This window comes from Ambystoma mexicanum, chromosome 6q, assembly GCF_040938575.1.
Source record: "Ambystoma mexicanum isolate Mex_15411 chromosome 6q, UKY_AmexF1_1, whole genome shotgun sequence".
NCBI lineage: Eukaryota > Metazoa > Chordata > Amphibia > Caudata > Ambystomatidae > Ambystoma > Ambystoma mexicanum.
Window position 1 is genome coordinate 487,100,102 of NC_090937.1, and position 19,475 is coordinate 487,119,576.

A 19,475-nucleotide genomic window follows, 5' to 3' on the forward strand; every position below is an offset into this window, starting at 1 on the left:
TACAAATGTAAGAATTTAGAAATGCCCTTTTGCCTTTTACTCTTTTTTTTATTTATGCTATTATGAAATATGTGAATTGTGTGGTATGTAAAATAAATTATGAATATGATGTACATAATTGATTTTTTAAGTTGTAAGATTTTATATTTGAAAGGCTGTTTCATTTGAGCTATAACAAATTAAAAATAAAAAATAAATAAAAATTAATCTGTGGGGTACACACATCCGATTGGGCCTGGAGGGGGAGGGGCGGAGCAGGAGCACAGGAGGGTGGGATCACAAGCGGCTTGGCGGACATTGAAAATGGCTAGCCGAAAGCTTGAGGAATATTTGGTGGACAGGACAGCACAAGCGATGTTGAAAACTAAGCAGTTTACTATGCAAAGTGGAATAAAGACAGCCATCTCCTGGTAGCTAAACTAAAGTAATCCCAGACCTGCAATGCAGAGCTGGCACAGCGCAACAATCAGGGTGTAGTCAGAAGGGGGTGGCAGACGACATGAAGTTATTTGAAACTCACTTTGGGGAAACATTTCAGTGGGAAGTGAGCTTGATTGAAAGCCAAGCTACCTACTTGGAGAGGGCGTGCCTCCCAAAGGGAGGATAGCTCGGGGGCAACGTGCTCGCCTTGAAAGCAAGAGGACATGGAGCAACACAGGTTCGATCCCCGGGTCCGCGCTTAGAAACCTCTGGGTATTAACCGCATTATAAATATCCTATCGTATCATATCAGAGCTATCTCCCGAGAAGTGCGAACATTTGAAAGATCCAATCTGGGGAAATAGAATGTGCTATTATGAATCTGAAGAACAAAACACCCGGTCCTGATGGATTTCCAGAACCATTCTACAAGAAATGTATCCCTATCTTGGTCCCCACCTCCGGTACATCTGTTTAACTCTTTCCTGGTATCAGGGAGGGTAGCCCCATCTATGAGAGGCTCCACGACTGTTATTCCTTAAGCTAGGATAAGACCTGATGCTTTGCGATTCCTATCAGCCTATCATCCTGACCAATATAGATTCAAAAGTATTCAGCAAAATTCAGACTCACCGGCTATTGGTGGTTCTACCCAGAATTGTAGATGGGGATTAAACTGGATTTATCATTGGGAACAGTGCTCTTGGGTATTGATATGGGTGCGATTGCCTTGGATGCCCACAAGGCTTTTAATGGAGTGGAATGGGGGTAACTCAGAGCCGTGTTGGAGCAATTTGGCTTTGACCCAAGATTCATTAGATGGGTGATGGTCATTTATCAAGAGCAATCAGTATCCCTACGGGTCAATGGGTACTTCTTCCACTGGTCTCACCATAACAAGGGGGTACAAGTCAGGGTTGCCCGCTGTCTCCATTGATGTTTGCTTTAAGTATGGAGCCATTGGCATGCCACATCCGACGTAATGCAGCCATTAAGGGGATTGAAGTCAGATAGTGCTCTTCCTTATTTTTCTGTTCAATACATCTTTATGCCAATAAGCATGCCACCTTTGTCCCACCTTTTGTGTCCTGCTTTCTGTTACAGTTAAGCCCAATCATGTCCTTGGCAAACCCGGGAGTACATCCACCTCCAGCAGTTGCAAGGTTGTACCGATAGATGTTCACTGCTTATTCGAAGCTGCTGAATTGAACACAGCTGACATGGATCCAACTCCTGAGTTTCAAGATAAATGACTTCACTATGCAGCAGATTAGTGATGGCAACCAACACTGCTGCTCTGCATATAGTCCTAATTTAGGTTGAGGACAGCCAGAACGTTTTCAACTATTCTTAGTTACGAATCTGAAGAGCATTTTGACTAAAAGCTGTGTTTTAATTAAACAGTGTAATTTCTCTAAATTCATCAGCTATTTTCTATTAATTCTCCTTACTGTCCAACAACAAAGTTACCTATAAGCCTTGCAGCCTAGTGGCAGTATGGGTTATCTGTAGTGGACCTGTGCCAAGTGGCTACATCAGCATCTTTACACACGTTTCCCAAGCCTTACTCCGGGGATTCCTTATTTATTGGGTAAGGATGCCTGATTGTGATATTCTGCCATTCGAATCTAGCCATTTTTGATGTGATATTCTGCCATTCGAATCTAGCCATTTTGATGTGATATTCTGCCATTCGAATCTAGCCATTTTGATGTGACATTCAGACATTCGTTTCTAGCCTGCTTAGCGGCCCTGATCCACTGCGTAACTGCCTGCCCTAGCGGCCCTGTACTGCCTGCCCCTAGCGGCCCCGCTCTATTGTGTCATTGCATGCCACTAGTGGCACTGCTGTACATCTCTTGTCTACAAATGCAGCCCCCCGGCACACACCCCAAAGCGCCTACACACCTCCCTTCCTCTCTATCCCTCTCCTTCACAGCCCTCTCCCTTCTGGCCATCTACAGCATGACACACCCAGACCGGAATGCCCACCCATGCCTTACCCCACCATCTGACCTCATACACACCACAGCGCCGTCTGCACTCCATTCCACACTCAACTACCCCACCAATCCGACCGGACATCACCCACTCCACCTCAGGCTCCACAGACTAAGAACACGCACCAAACACCTCCTAACTCTCCGCAGCACTCCACACTCCGCACTCCTTAGGAACAACAGACTCTGCTCTCGCACCCATACATCAGCCGCCCAGACTCACCCCTCTGTCCACGCTCACTTCCCTAGCACCCATCACGCTAGCACCCATCACGCTGCACCTATCACGCCCCAGCTTCACACCCCCAAATACACATCGCCCGCCCCCAACACCACCAACGCCAACACTCACACCCTACGACCAGACTTAAGATGCGCTCTCATCAATGCGCGCTCTATCCATGCCCATGCCATTGAAATCAATGACCTTATCACCACCCACAATCTCGACCTACTTGCCATATCCGAAACCTGGCTCCATGAAGCCTCCAGTCCTTCCATCCACCTCGCTCTCCCTCAAAACTATACCATTCTCAGACAGGACCGAAAAAACTCCAAAGGTGGTGGCGGCGTCGCCCTCATCTTTAAAGACACCCTCTCCCTAAGAATGTGTAATCAACAGTGGGACAACAACGCTGAGCTACTCACGGCTAAACTAGCCCCCTCTCCTAACTGCACCATAAACTTCTTTATCACCTACAGACCACCAGGATCACCCCTAGACTTCCAAAAACAACTCCTCCTAAACATAGGCAACAACCTCAAAAGCACCACCAAAAGCATCCTTCTAGGGGACTTTAACCTTGGTTTAGCTGACCCAAAGGACAAAGCAGCCGCAAATCTAGCCAAAGAACTATCAAACATGGGGTTCGAACACAAAATTACTGCCCCCACTCATAACAAAGGCAGATCCATTGACTGGCTAGCGGATCACAACTGCTCATCTGCAATTACCTCCATCTCGGCCCTCCCATGGACGGACCATTACCTCATTCAATTCTCCATTCCTACCACGCCTACTCATAAAACCTTAACTCATGCCCCACCCGCTAAAGTAAGAAGCTCCAAAAAACTCACTGCTTCCAACCTCGCCCCTCTCCTCGACATCCCTGAACTCAAGCCTCCTTTCATCCATGACCCCACCTCTCTAGCCAACATCTACTCCAGCACACTCACTCAAGCCATCGATCTCATTGCCCCTCTAGAAGAAAAAAAAGGAAAAAAATCAATGCACTGCAATTCATGGTTCACTGAAGAACTATCTGACCTTCGCACCAAGAAACGCAAAGCCCTATCCAGATGGCAAGCAGCACCTAATCAATCCTCACTTAAAGATTTTAAAGAGATCTCCTTGACCTACAAAAAAGCCATATTCCATGCTAAATCCGAATCCTACAATCAGAGAATTATTAATGCCAGCTCCAAATCAAGAGAAATATTTTCCATATTCAAAGAACTCTCCACACCGGCCTCCGTCCCAGATGAAATCATCAAGGATGAAGCCTGGTGCACAGGCATCCAGGCTGCCCTCCTCAATAAAGTTAAAACTCTTCAAGACAAAATAGCCTCACAACGCAAAGCCCTCAACACCCCCACCTGCTCACCCACACTCTCCACCAATAACGCTCTCTCACAAACACCCCTCTTTGCCTTCAGAGAAGTCTCAGAAACGGAAGTTAAAGACCTCCTCAAAAAAATTAAACCTTCCACCTGCAAAGGGGATATCTGCCCACCTTCACTAATCAAAGAGTGCTCAGAATCCCTCACCCCCATCATTACAGCCTTCATCAATGCCTCCTTCGCATCTGGAACTGTACCACAATGCCTAAAAGAAGCTTGGGTCCGCCCGCTCCTGAAAAAACCCTCCCTCGATCCTTCCTCCCCTAACAACTATCGCCCCATCACCACCGTCCCCTTTCTCCTCAAAATCCTAGACAAAGCCGCACACAATCAAATCCAACACTACCTGGAAACCACTCCATCCTAGGCAAAAGACAATCAGGCTTCCGCAAAGGCCATGGGACGGAAACTGCCCTTCTAGATTTAAAAAATCAAATTACCAAAATAATGGACACAGGCAAACCTGCTCTCCTCCTTCTGCTCGACCTCTCTGCAGCATTTGACTTGGTCGACCACAGCATTCTCACATCTCACCTCCTCAATGCTGCACACTTCTCTCACAAGGCTACCACTTGGATCACATCCTTCCTTGAAGGTAGGGCCATGAAAGTGTACTCAGACCAGGACAGCGCCCCCCCCCCCCCCCGCCACTATAAACTGTGGTGTCCCACAAGGATCCTGCACTGCTCCAACCCTCTACAACCTATTCACCAAACCCCTCTTTGACTTACTGGACTCCCTCAACATAGCGTACACAAACTACGCAGATGACACGCAAGTTCTCCTCCCCCTCTCCGGAGACTACGACCTAGACTCAGAAGCCCTCCTCAAAATCTACTCGACCATCCAAACCTGGATGGCTATCAATGGTCTCTGCCTAAACGGAGACAAAACCGAAATCATCATCCTAGCCCCCAACGAAACACTAACCAAACTTAGCCCCAACTATTCTCACATGCTCATCGACAATATTAGCATTCCTGTCTCCTCCACCGTCAAGACCCTAGGAGTCTACATTGACGCCACACTCTCAATGACAAGACAAACCAACGCCATCGCCTCAGCTTCTGCTCTGACTACCAAACTCATCTACGCCATAAAACCCTACCTCACCACGCCTAACTGCCTCTCCATAGCCAGAGCTACCATAGGAGCCAGATTGGACTACTGCAACGCCCTCCTGGCAGGCACATCGTCAAAGAACCTAAACAGACTCCAAATAGTGCAAAACAATGCCCTCCGCGCTGCACTACACATTCCCAAAACTGAACATATTTCACAGGCCAGAAGACTTGTCCACTGGCTCCCAGTTAAGGAAAGAATCAACTTTAAAATCCTTACTCTCACACACAAGTGCATCAATCATACAGCACCCCCCTACCTATCTGAAACTATAACTAAGAAATCTTCCACCCGTCCCAGAAGAAGCCACCATGCCAACCAACTCCGAGTACCCACTGTAAAAAGAGCCAAAGCCGGCGGCATTGGCTTCCCACACATAGCTCCTAAGCTCTGGAATGCCCTCCCTAACGCCCTCAGAGCAGAACCCTCTCTGTACTCCTTTCGCAAATCTCTCAAAACCACTCTATTCAACTAACTCCATCCTTCCTTCACCCACTCCAGCTCGCACACGTCTGTTTCGAAATATGTCTGATACGTAACATGCATTGTAATGAAAACTGCTTTGTTGTAACCACCTTCCTTCCACGGTAACCAGACTATGTATGTCCTCATGTAACAGCGCCACGATGCCCCCAGGCTGATGTGCGCTCTAAATAAATCCAAATAAATAAATAAATAAATAAATTGTGCCGGTAAAATCGCTCAGCGCTTGCTGCTGTGATCGATGGGTGATCTGCAGGTCTCAGGTTCGAATCCCAGCAAGGCCAGCTCAGCCTTTCATACTTCCGAATCGATAAATGAGTACCAACGTCGGTTGGGATTTCGAAGATGTATGTAAATGTTTTATGTAGAAGCACTTGGGTGTAAGCGCTATATATAACAAATCACTACTTTGGTCATGTAGTGCTCCAGGTTCCTACAATGGGTGTGGTTTCTTCCTCTCCCCGCTCCTTCAGGTTCTGTAATGCTTTGTAGAACCTTTCTAAGATGAGGAATCTGTGTGAGGAAGTAATAAATTAGACCAACAAATTACAAACATTCAGCAATGTACTCTTACGTCCCGTCCCCTTTCCTCCATATTGCGTGTGCGTCCTTTCCTAGGGACGGGAGATGGAACCTTTTTCACCAGAAAAAACCTTCTTCCCCTTTAAATTTAGAGGCTTTTGGGGGTGCGGCCATGGGAGCATGCGCTACCCTAACTCTGCCCCCCCTGCGCCACTCCTCAGTCCCCTTTTCCACGTCGATGGGAACGGGCTGATTTTACCAGCGCTCCTGGGTTTGACTTCGGCCATGTAATACCACGTGCTCTTCCCCAAACTCTTCTTCTATCTTTTTGTCTTCTCTTTGTCATTCAGGTACTCGGTCCTCCGGCATCATGCTCCTCCCTGGTGCATGTCGACTTCTGCGGGCTTCAGCAGGTGTCCAGCCTGTGAGGGGCTCTTCCCTACAGCTGACCCCCACACTCTTTGACTTCGCTGCTTTGGCCCTGACCATGGCTGCCAAGGTTGTACCGCATGCAACGCACTGACTCCACACACACTGAAGAACAGGCTAACTAGGTGGAGAGAGCTCTTCGAAAGGTTCCCTCCAGAGGAATTGAAGAACTTTGTGAAGCAGAGATCGAGGCCCAAGGGTGGGCTGCTATTTTCCATCGCACCCTGTAAGGGTGACTCCTTCCTGAGGAAACGCCCAAGCGGGAGGAACCTCTCGGGTTCTACTACTAGCACACGCACCGAGGCTAGTCCAGCTACCGGCCTCACGGCCGAGGGGTCGTCGGATCCTTCCGGAATCGGTGCTGAGGGACTGCAAGGTTCTTTTATTGGTTGTATACCCGAGGGGCAATGCCCTAGTACCGGCTCAATGTCTAAGAGGGCGCTTACCTGCAGCACATCCGGCAAAAATGCCGAGGGCAACACGCCTTGCCGGGGAGTTCTGGACGAGGCCGGACCCAGGCACCACGACTTTGGCACACAGCTCGACAAAATAGCTGCCGCGCCAGAAAACATGGCTGCTCGTCCGATGCCACTCCTAGTGTTAGGGAGAATTCTCATTTCATGGCTAATTTCCCTTACCTAGTGAGTCCCTCAGCAGCTTTGCTGGATCTCTGGGGTTGTTTCTTTCCACTTGGTAAGAGTGTGAGCTTTTCACCACTCTTACTTGTGTTTTGCTATGTTTTTTTACCTGTATTTATGATTGTGGACTCTGGAGTACACCACTTCAGTAGCCCCCTTCTTTTGTGTTTCACAAAGCACCTTCTGTGCAGTGACACAGGATTGTCGTTCAGACTCCCCCCCCCCCCCCTCCCCCCCCCCGACTCCATTTCTGAGGCTGACTACTGTCCCCCAGAAAAGGGTAAAGTTACCATTAACTTTACTTAGTCAAATTAACCACAGATCCGGTACACCCCATCTTACATGGAGTACTGGAAGGGTTAACTCTTAGCCCTTTTTTTATCTGTACCTCGTAGAACATTGTTTCGCTCTCTTAACATTTGGATGTGGCAGTGGTATCTACCATAATTTTCTACCGCGGTTATCTTATATAACTGTGGTAATATTGTAGGCTATTGTGTTAGCCTCGAACTTAAACCCGCTCGACCAAATACTTTTTCTTTTGGCTCCGGTGCGGTTTATTCGCCATTTCTTTTTGTTAAAATCCTTCTTGTGTTTTACTTTGCGCGGCAAACCAGGTTTGCCTTCTTTGTTCACTGTCTTTTGGCGGGCTTCTGCCAAGAAGCCCTCCTCAAAGCGCCTGGGTGTCTTGGTGGGCTGAATGTGAGGGAGGGGTGTAATCGCCCCCTGCACAGGGTAACCTAGGAAACCTAAGTCACACTTTTTCATGATTGGCTGAAGAGGTTGTACGGGCTGGACTACCCCCCTGCTGTGTGATTGACAGCCAGGCTGTGTGAATGGGGGATTTTCGCATAAAAGGCAGGTCCCTTTGGCTGGAAGTCAGAGTCGCCACTGGAACTACAAGGAACCGAAGAGAAGTGGAGAAGAGGTTGACTGCTGCAACTATCCCGTACTGGTGAAGCCCTGCTGCAGTCCTGAGCTATCTACCCTTCAACGACTAAGAGGAGATCCAGTCTGGAGTCTTCTTACCTTGAGCCTGGAGGGGATAACCAGCTCGTCGTCTTCAGCCAGAGGCCGCCTTCGTGGTCGAAATCGCTTCACACTGCTGTAGTGGTCCGGATAGCCACCTGAAGAGCCTCTCCTGTTTTTAAGGAGAGCACCTTTTATTAATTGTCGCTGCTGCCGGCCTCATCCCTGTGTGGTGTAGACCCCCTTCATCGTCCTTCGTGCCAAAGCCAGGAATCATGGGTCTACGGGAAACTACCAGGAACAACTACCGTGGCACCAGCTTCTTTGAATAGGTACTGTGTCCTGCTTGAGGAATTTTTGGTGAAATCACTATTTCTCGCTTATAAGGCTTGCCCTTATTTTTCCCTCCTTCTTATAACTTTTGCTTCCGAACATTTGACAATATCTAAAGTACTCTTGGCAACTTTGAATCCCGAACTATCAGACGTGTGATCCTCGACACAGGAACCTGGTTCCAATTGACACTGGCTCCGGCCTTTTGACTCTTGTATTTCTGTCTGAGTGTTCTTCGATTCTGTCTGCCTATCTAACATATTGCCTATGATTTTTGCCCCCAACTCCCTCTGGGTATTTCAGGTGTTAAGTGTTTTTGCCCCGGTAACATTTCTTGCCGCAGATACACGTTTATTTAGTAGACCAAACTAAGTGATCGCAATCGTATTCACGGTAACGTGTATTGTTTCGTAACACCGGTTCTCTCAAACACAGGGTACTTGCCTTGATTTATACCGTACAGAGTGAATTGGTCAGGCGTAGCGTATTTAACGTGTGGTTTTAAATTTTAATAGAAGTGTTGTGTTAATAACAAATGGCTTAAAAATAAATGTACTTATTTTTTACCTGAAACCTTGAATCAGCTACTGCTACCACTATAACCTAGTAGTACAGGCTTGTACCAAAGGTAAAACTTGTATTGCCACCTGTAGTCTTAATTGTGTGTAGTGGTCCCTAAGGGCACTGCACAGGATTCTGCCTAACACCTAGGAACAGAACAGGCAGGTGAACTAGTTTCAAGGTGGGACTGGTGTCAACCAGGTACGTGGCCTACAGTTTATCCATCAGCAGCACAGGGCAGGTTTCCCCTGCTACCTTGACCAAGTGTGCTCCTGCCCCTGCAGCCCACAGTCACTCCATCAACATCTCCTGCCTCCGAGGACAAGTTCTTTGAAAGGTTCCTGGCGCTAATGCGAACTCCCAGATGGGGGCCATCCTACGGGATGCTGTCAGGGACTTGCTCCCTCCAGTCACTCCATCGGCGCCCATAGTCATTCCTCCCATGGCTTCGGGAGCACAGGGCCCAGCGCAGCCCCCGCTGCCTCTGCCGACTCCTCCGATTCTGGCTCCCCCGCCTCCCAAAGTACAGGCCGTTCCACACCAGCCTCTGGCTCAGGTCTCTACACTGCAGCCCACGGCGCCTAGCACTCCTCCACCTGCTCCGGACCAGCCAGACACTGGTCGACACAGAGGAGGAGGACCCTAACACTCTATCGTCAGAGAAGGCCTTCCACGACAGGCTTGCAGGTTTGGCAGAATATTTGGCCCTTCCTCAACCGGAGGTCGAGCAGCCCGAGGAGGGGGTCTTGGCAGAAGTCCTCACCCTACTACCCCATACCAAAACGGGTATCCCGATATAGAAAGACGTTGTGGCTCTGACCAAGAAGGGGTCGCTCAAGCCACACTTGGCCCAACCTGTCAAACGACGACTCGATGCCAAGTATAGACAGACGGAAGGGCATACACTCTTGTTATCAACGCACCGCCAGCTGCATTGTGCGGTGATCGCTGCAGCGTCACTCTACTCAGTCGTCCTCAGCCACCTTGTCCTAGTGCTGCTAGGCAAGGAGAAGATCTTGGAGGCGTACGGCAAGAAGCTGTACTCAAACGCCTCCCTGCACCTGTGTCAGGCCAATGCAGATGCCATGGTGGCAGCCGCTAACCAGAGGTTGTGGTGAGAAATAGCAGACTTCCTTCCAAGCGGGTCTCGGAGAAGCCAAACTGGTAGCACAGGACATCATGGAATCCACAGTGGCACACATCGATACCTCTTGCCGGGTCATCTGCATCGCCACGGACATGAGGACGGCCTGGCTTTGGGCTACTAAGTTGAACCCTGACGTCCAGGATCGCATATTGGACCTTCCGTTCGAGGGTAGGGACCTCTTCCACTCTACCACCGATGAGGAATTTGATAAAAAGAACAGCTCACAAACTACGAAGTCTTTATCCTGACAAAGGCCACGCCCAAGGCGTATACCCAGTCGCATCAACGCTCCGACAAGGGGTGGGCGTTTGGTGGGCACTGGGGGTTCCAGGAACAGAGGTCGAGACAACCTGACCACTCGCCAATTCGGCACCGGCGCAAACAATAAAAAGGGGTGGGGGCAAGGGCTTCTTCCAGTCCCCCTCCTCAGCAGCATCCTCTGACTGAAAAAAGGCATGACACGTCCCTTCCCGTCCACATGACTCCAGTTGGTGGCAGGCTTGCCTCTCACGTGCATTTTTGGTGCCAGAACTTTATGGACCCCTGGATCCTCTGTGTAGTATCCAAGGGGTACCGCCTAGCGATGCCTCCCTCTCCTCCCTCCGCTGCCACATTTTGGGATGGCAACTCTGTTGGCGGAGATCCGGTCACTCGTCGAAAGCCAGGCAGTGGAAGAAGTGGCAGCCTCTGAAAGCGGTTTAGGCTTCTATTCCAGGATTTTCGCCATACAAAAGAAGAACCAGGCTGGCCTGAGAGTTGTGTTGGACCTATCCACCCTCAACCTCCCCCTCCCTCTTCAGAAATTCAAGATGTTTACTCCAGCACTCATTGCGGAGACACTAGACAGGGGAGACTGTATGTGCTCACTGGATCTGAAGGACACCTACTTACATGTCCCGATTTGGCAACCTCATTACTCCTTCCTACGCTTCAGAATCATGGGCTGTCATTTCCAGTAAAAGGTGCTACCCTTTGGCCTCAACTCAGCCCCCAAGGTATTTACCAGACTCATGAATGCAGTGACAGCCCTCCTCAGGGCCACCATGTCTACCCGTACCTGGACGACTGGCTCGTCAGTGCGAGATCCCCGGAGGGGGTTACCCAAACTTCCTCCACGCTGATGAACACTCTCCACGACCTGGGGTTCACCGTCAACCTCAAGAAGTCCCAGCTGCAGCCCGTGCATAGCCTCGCCTTCCTGTGCCTCATCTGGGATACAAGCTCCGAGAAGGTTTTTCCCTCTGAGGACAAGATTACGGCCCCAAGAGGGCCACAACGACCTCGGCCTGGTGGTACCAACACCTACTGGGTATCATGGCAGCGGTCCTCCTGGCCGTGCCACACGAGGCCCTGGATGAGGGGACTACAGCTGCACTCGTCAACCTCATGGATTCAGGAGAGGGGCTCCCAAGCAAAGCTGGTCAGCATACCCCCTTCTCTCCACTCGGACCTCACGTGGTGGTCCAGGGACTGCAACCTGCGGACAGGCAGGCCCTTCTGGCAGCTGTCCCCGCAGGCCATCATCACTACGGACTCCTCCCTAGAGGTCTGGGGAGCCATTCTGGACAGCCACACCTTCCACAGAGTCTGGACCTGGCAGGAGTGGCACATCAACTGGCTGGAGCTAAGGGCCATTCGGCTAGCCCTAAGAGCCTTCCTTCCGCTCATTAGGGGCAAGACCGTCCTTATCCAGAAGGACAACTCCACCAGCATGTACTATGTCAACAAGCAGGGGGGTACCAAGTCCCCTCCGCTGTGCAGCCCAGCGGTCAGCATGTGGGAATGGGCGCTGGAAAACCACATCTACCTGATGGCCGTCCACCTCCCGGGGGAGGCCAACTTGGAAGCCGACAGGCTCAGCAGGCTGGGAGCGGACAATTACGAATGGCAATTGAACGACCAGGTGCTGCAGGTGGTCTTCAACACTTGGGGCCACCCTCAGTTGGATCTATTTGCCTCCTGGAAGAACAGGAAGTGCCATCAGTTCAAGTCCTAGCAGGGGCTGGGCCCCGGCTCCCTGGGAGACGCATTGCAGATTAAATGGGAAGGCATGAAAGCATATGCCTTTCCTCCCACAACCCCGGTCCCCAGGGTACTCCGCAAGATGAAGGAAGCTTGTCACCTCAGCATCATCTTGATAGCTCCCTGGTGGCCAGCGAGACCATGGTTCTCCGAACTGCTCAGCCTCATGGACAGGCCACCCATTCACCTTCTGCTGGGACCGACAACTCCCCTGTCCCATCGGGGGGGGGAGGGGCAGGGTCCTCCACCCCACGCCTCAGAAGTTATCCCTTGCAGCGTGGTTCCTGAGCAGATGACCCTCAAGCACCTGAGCCTATCACGGGCTAACCTGGAGATCATTCAGGCGCCAGGAGCAAGGCTACCAGGAGCCAATATAAGAGCAAATGGAGGAGGATCTGTCACTGGGCGGGCTCGAAGGAGATCGACCCCCTTACGTGCACGCTGGAAGACGTGCTCTTTTTCACTGCGCAACTCGCCACTCGGGCGTTCAGGTGGACACGTGTCGCACCTATTTGGCAGCCATAGGAGCCTTCAGAAATTCAGAAGAGGAAGTCTTCTCCTCCGCCAACACGCTTGTCAAGAAACATATGGCGGGATTGTCCAGGCTATACCCGCCCGTCAAGAGGCCACACTCCGCGGACATCAGGCTGGTCACCGTTAAGACTGCTTTGCTGGTGGGACTTGCCTCCGCTCATAAAGTCAGCGAGATGAAGGTTCTCATGGCCCCGGAACCCTTCACCACTTTCCACAGGGACAGGTAGTCCTGCGGACTCGCCCGGCGTTCCTACTTAAGGTACCCTCGGGCTTTCATCTAAACGAGGAAATAGTCTTGCCTACGTTCTTCGCTGACCCCAAGGACGACGCTCAGTCTTGCACTGTCTGGATGTCAGACACGCTCTGAAATTCCCCCAAAGGTGACTTTTTGTCTCCTTCAGGGACTCCAGACCCGGTTATCGGGCATCCAAGGCTTCTATTGCACAGTGGATGGTTGCCGCCATCAAAGAGGCCTACAAGGGGCAGCACAAGCCATGTGGTCAGAGCCAAGGCCATGGCCATCGCCTTCCAGCGACCGGTCCCGTGGCAAGTCATAATCAGGGCGGCAACCTGGGCCATCCCTTTGGCTTTCTGTAAGCATTACTGTTTGGACGCCAGCTCTAAATCAGACGTGGCCTTCAGACAGGCAGTTCTAAGGAACTTTTTTGCTTAAGGAGGGTCTCCTTTCCCCCCTGGGGCTACATTCAGTTGTAATCGCCCATGCAGTATGGAGGAAAGGGGACGGGACGTAAGAGTAATTACGAGTTACTCACCGTAGTGACTAACTTACTCTTAGTCCATAGTCCCCTTTCCTCCATATGTCCCACCATCCTCCCCCCTAATAATACTGGTGTCATTAGGCAATGTTAAATATTGTCGATGCGTCAATGGGGCTGAGTGGTGGTGCTGGGGGGCGGAGTCAGGGTAGCGCATGCTCCCAGGGCCGCACCCCTGCGCGCCTCTAAATTTAAAGGGGACGAAGGTTTTTCTCTGGTGAAAAAGGTTCTGTCGCCCATCCCTCAGAAGGGGCGTCCATGCACTATGGAGGAAAGGGGACTATGGATTAAGCGTACGTTAGTCACTACGGCGAGTAACTCATTTCTTTCCCGTGGTTTACCTGTTCCTCACACGGAATCCTCATTGCCCTCCTAACCTATCCATAATACAGAATGCTTGTAACATGCTGGAGGTCTGTGGTTGCTGAGCCTCTGAGTGAGGGGGAAAACAGGGCAATGTGAAGCAGCCGGCTCCATATATACCACCCATGATGTCACATCCGAGGTGATGGGCTCCAACGATTCTGAACAGCTGTGCTCCCCCGGGTGGGTTGAATGTTTTTAAAGCCATACATGCACTTTGGTGGCATTTCTATGATGATGTTTCTGTAGGAGAAAGGACTAATCCATTAGAAAGAACATAGCAGACAGTAAGTAATTGATGCCATCCTATTTTCTGCAGGCTCGCTCATAACGACTGCCATTTTGGCCCATATGTTTAGATACAATTGTCTTTTTTTCTAGATACATATTTCCAAGATACATTGGTCTAAGCACTGGGCATATTAATGCATTTCATAAGGACATGCAAATGTCTTTTCAGCTGTCAAATTTAATGGAAGATCTGCAGCAAAAGACAAATGAGAGCGAACACATTTTGCTGCAGAATAAAGATCTAGAGCAGAGATTGGCTTCTGAAATGCAACATCTTGTAGAGAGATTGAAGGCAAGCGAGTCTGCATTGGAGATCGAAAAAGGGGAAAATGGTGCAGCAATGTGCCAACTTCAGGAGCTACGAGAATATGTTGCAGATCTAACTCGTGAAAAAAGCCAACTAGAGGAGATGAAGGAATCCCTGAAAGCAGAAAGAGGCCAGCTGAATGATGATGTTCAGAAGAATCTGAAAATAGTAAGCCATTGATTCAAAGAAATCTGTGTTTACAGTTAATCTTTTCCCCATGCACATCCTTGATTTAGGTGCTGGTGATGTTTTTTTTTTATCTCCATTATTGCCAAAAACATTGACATCCAATTTCATAGTAAATATTCTTTCCATTTTTGAATGTCCTGAGGTCATTTTTGCTCATTTATTAAGTTAACTAATACCGATTTGCTCTTTCATATTGATATATGTAACTTTTTTTAGTTGATAGAAACTGAAGATGAACTAAGGAAGACTCGGGAAGAACTTGAGCATCAAAAATGTCTAGTTCAAGAGTTAAACAATCAAATCAAAGTGTATTCTTTAACCGTTCAGGAAAAATCTGAGGAGCGGCAAACTATATCAAGCCTGGAAGAAAAGGTAACGTGAAATTACACTTGCTAATATTGTTTCAAGCTGATGGTCAAGATACGAAATTAATTGGCTAAACAGGTTTCAAAAACAGTATTTTGAATATTATGTGGTGATGTCCATGGCCCCTGGTGCTGTTGGAATACAATGTTACTGTGTCCTATACAGTGCATCTTCTTCGATTTGTGTGACGTGAGCAGACATTCATGCATGTGGTCCTCTTGGTTGGCCCAGGATGGCCAGTCCAAGGTTCTGTGCATGCTGTTATGCTGTGATAATTTATTCCTCAGGAAGGCGGATAACTCTTTGGAGAAGTTAAGCTTCCAAGGCGATTGCCCAGTCTGCCTTGTCCATCCACTTAATTTTTTACCTAGACACGCAGTGGCTATTTTTGACCCTATACCTTCTTGTGTAAATGAAGATGGGGTCCTCAAACCAGGGGTGGTAGCATCTGCAGCAACATACATTTTCCCCTTTAAAGCTTTAAAGGTGCGGACTCCTGAATGGAGCAATCAAGTTGCTTTATTATCTTCAGCCACACCAGCCTTAAAATCGCTCTTGTTTGAAGGGGGCTGAAGGCACACTCACGCCAGAAAAAATACAACCCACTAGGGAAAAAAGGCCAAGAGATTTCTTGCAAGGATAACAAGTTTTAATCATACAAAAAGTAACGGTGCAAGCAAAGAACTCTGCTGCTCGAGAACGTTTTGCCAAACATTAGTACAAGCAAAAGGTTATAATTCAGCACATTGTCATTACTATATCATACATACAGTAGAAACCTTTGTGGCTGGTTAGTGAGGCCCTGTGCATGGACCTGCTCCATAGGGAATGCCAGGCTGCTATGGTTCCAGTCTCGCCCGTCTGTCTTCTCTCACGTGGGGTCAGCTGGGCTCATCTCTCCAGGGACTGAAGGTCAGGCTCTTCACATGTTGCTATTACAAAGTTACTATTGCGATATAATACTACTACATCATTATGGCTTGCACCTGGGAAACTTGGGGACTGGCACGGGGGGAGGAACGCAATGATGCTGAGCTACACATTTGTTGCTTTGTTCATATTGCAGTCTCTGCACCGAAGGCTTTCACCCTTGTTCTGATCTATAATCGTGCAGAGTCTCGTGAGTCTGCTGTGCCTGCTGGACTGCCTGGAGTACCAGTCCTCTCTCTACTTTCTTGCTACAGCCGAGGGGGTGTGTTCTTAAACCCCTGTACACCGCGGAGCGGCGCGGAGTCGTGCAGAGTCTCGTGAGTCTCTGGAGGCTCTCGAGGCTTAGTTGCCTTTCCACCTTCATGGATCAAGGAAAAGCGCCCAAAGCTCCCGTAAGGACTATACATCATCCTGTCACCCGTCTGCAGCTGAGACGTGCCGAAGAAGTCGAAGGTCCTGAAGGTTTCCAAGCGGCCGCCTGGAACCGCTCCGCCTTCGACATCACAACAGCTGGGAGAAACCAAGTAAGAAATTACAAACCCCCCTCCTCCCCTGCTGCTCGCACCATATCACTGCCACACGCGCAAATGGAAGATCTGAGCATTCGCGCTAGCGGTGTGAGAGCTCGGAAAGATTCTGTTTCTTCCATAAATCAACTGCATACCGAGATGGACATTGAGTTAGCTACTAGTCTTCTTCCCGATAATTCGTCAGCCCAAAAAAACATAGAATCCCTCAGCACTAATCCAGCTAGCAGAGAGCATGAAGGGTATGAAGAGGAGTCCCCTAGCGGTGAACTACGAAGAGATGAAATCGAACTTGTGCTGAGTTACACGAACTCGAGTGCAGACTATCCCGCTGAAAGTGGTGTCCCACCACCGGGTGAATCTGCATTCGTAGCTGACATTACTAACCCGGATGATGATCATTCTCCATGCACACTATCTGCCGACACGGCAAGACTCGTACAATCATCAGGAGCCGCGCCGCAAACAGAAGATATGTTTGCTCCAAATAACCAAAAAAACCAACGGCTAACCTCGGAAGCCACTGGTTCGTGGCTTGATTGTATCCCTGACACGAATTGCATGATGCCCATGTCTTTGCCCACTGAATCTTCGTCATTGCCTTCCAAGTCCGTCTCTGTCCATCTTCTGATGGACAAAGAAAGTCCAATGCCTTGTAATAAAATCTTACATGAGACGGAAAAAAGAGTCATTGCTACTAGACCTCGGACAAACAATTTATCTGTATCTACGACCGAAGCAGAACAAGACTCTGGATTGTCCAAAAACAACCATCCCCTCGCGAACTGCATCGGCCTTAATGGTTCTAAAACACAACATGAACGGAAAAATAATTCTTTGGCCATAGTGAATAAACTTCTTGTGGATCTAACAAAAATGAACAGCTCTATAAATGCTAAATCAATACCCAACGATAGCGACGCCAACCGCGAATCCTTTCCTGCTGAACCTTGCCCTATGGCAAATGTCTTTGAGGATAACATGCGATTAAGAAGCGAATGGCCAAAATGCCCCAGAAAAAGAAGACAAATTGCCTCCAGTGTATCTCCTTCTGTACCATGCTCCCAAAATAGGAAACCATGGAATCGAATACCTAGTTCCCAAAACCCATCAATGTCATCACCAGGCAACAGGAAAAACAACACAGGGTTGACTTCATCCTCATGTATTGAAGAGCCGTCTGACAATTCATCTTTGGATGAATCACTGAATGATTCACCCATCAGACATCAGCCTCCTAAAGGGAAAGCTCATAATTACAGGAAATCTGCTTCCCAAACCCTGAAAGATCTCAAGCTCCAAAACATTGTGAAAGACGCTTTACATGATCTTAGACCTTTTGTCTCATCCTCGCTGTCTATTGCCATGGCCCCAATGCTCAAACTCTATGAGCAATTAAGCGATAATGTTAAAGATCTAACAGCACTCAGTCTCGACAAATACCAAGCTCGCAACAGTGGAACTGCTACATATCGGGGAAAACACGAAAACGCTGGACTACATCCAAAGATTCGAAACCTTAACTAAAGACCTTGCGGACCAGAAACGCTTAAATGGTGATGAGAAACATCTAATGTCTGAAATAACTTTAGAGGCGTTAAGCTTGTTGAAACAGGCTCAATCATCAAAGAGAATGTATGACGAGTTGCGTGCCGTCTCCAGAGCTTCCGAGCCAATACCTCAAGTGACAAACACTGCACCAACTCCATAGGTTGGTTGCTTCCATCGAAACGATGACCTCGGAATGTTGCAAAGGACTAATAATGTTCTACTAAGATTGAATAGCCAAGAAAAGGTACTGACCCCTACACCTCACTCAATATCGCCGACCGGGAATACTTCCAACAGAGATTCTTCACGCGAGGAAAGACCTACAAAAGAGAGACCCTCTATTTCTGACATGTCACAGACAGATTTACCAAAGAACCCATTATTGCCAGCTCGGGCCGCTGATCTTGATATTCCCTCGCAAGTGGCAAATCCCACTTTACCTTCGCCAAGACAAGCCAGAACTGTAACGAAACCCCTTTCAAATACTTCAACAATACTCATTGGAGATAGTATTGCGAATATAAACAGCCCAGTGTCATCTACTTCTGCTAGTACAGAAGGCATTACAGGTTCCCCAAACTTGTCATCCATTCCCCCTGTAAATACCTTGGCACTGATAAGTATCCCTACGCCATCTACGTCAGCTAACATAGAAAGAATTAAAGATCCCTCTGAACAAGAAGTAAACCTGCGCACAGAAACGAAAGACAAAATGTATGGAATATTTCAAAAAGCACACCCTACTGGTGTAAACAAACAACAGGAAAAAAAACAAAAGAATCAAAAATGTAAACGAAAATGTAACAACACGGGATCAAGGAAGTTTCTAAGAAATTTAAAATCAGTCAATGTATTTGTTAATACAGACAAAGTAAATGAACCACCAAAAAAGACCAATATCGACGCCTTGCAAAAGTGCCCGGATCCACCAAGACCAACAACCATGCCAGATGAAGGCTCCGAATCTGACGTGGAAGAGCTCTTAAACCTCTCAGTTTATGAAGTTGAGAATAATGCTGAATTACACGACGAGGAGGTGGCACAACAGATCCTAAGCCCTGACCACCTGGTCAAAACTGTCAGGCAAATCCTTGCGAATGAGGCTCCGCGAGCTGGCCCTGGGCGTGTTTGTGAATTAATACTCCCGCTAACAGAAACAACCCCGTCAGTCTCTATTGAAAATCCTAATAAATTTGAAACTATGGCCGAAAAAAGAAGACGTTTGGATGTTCGAAATGAAGCCCAAAAACCAACTACGGAATTCAGCCCAATCCGCTGGAATGAGACTTGGAGAACGCAGGATGAAGGAAACCCTAAAATAAAACAAGACATGACCGATACGTCAAGTTCCTCAATTCGACCCCTCTTGAAGGAC

The 19,475-nt window shown here is 48.7% G+C and overlaps 1 protein-coding gene across 5 annotated transcripts in view; it reads left to right on the forward strand.

The window, feature by feature from the left end:
* Positions 1-19,475, forward strand: part of CENPE (centromere protein E) — a 2,471,681-nt gene that overhangs the window by 1,587,252 nt on the left and 864,954 nt on the right. For 4 of the 5 annotated variants that reach the window (XM_069630970.1, XM_069630968.1, XM_069630971.1 and 1 more), the window contains 2 exons: positions 14,400-14,705; positions 14,943-15,098. In XM_069630970.1, coding sequence (XP_069487071.1) covers positions 14,400-14,705; positions 14,943-15,098 — 462 coding nt within the window. The remainder of the gene's footprint in view (positions 1-14,399; positions 14,706-14,942; positions 15,099-19,475) is intronic. The other variant, XM_069630972.1, reaches the window with a different exon arrangement.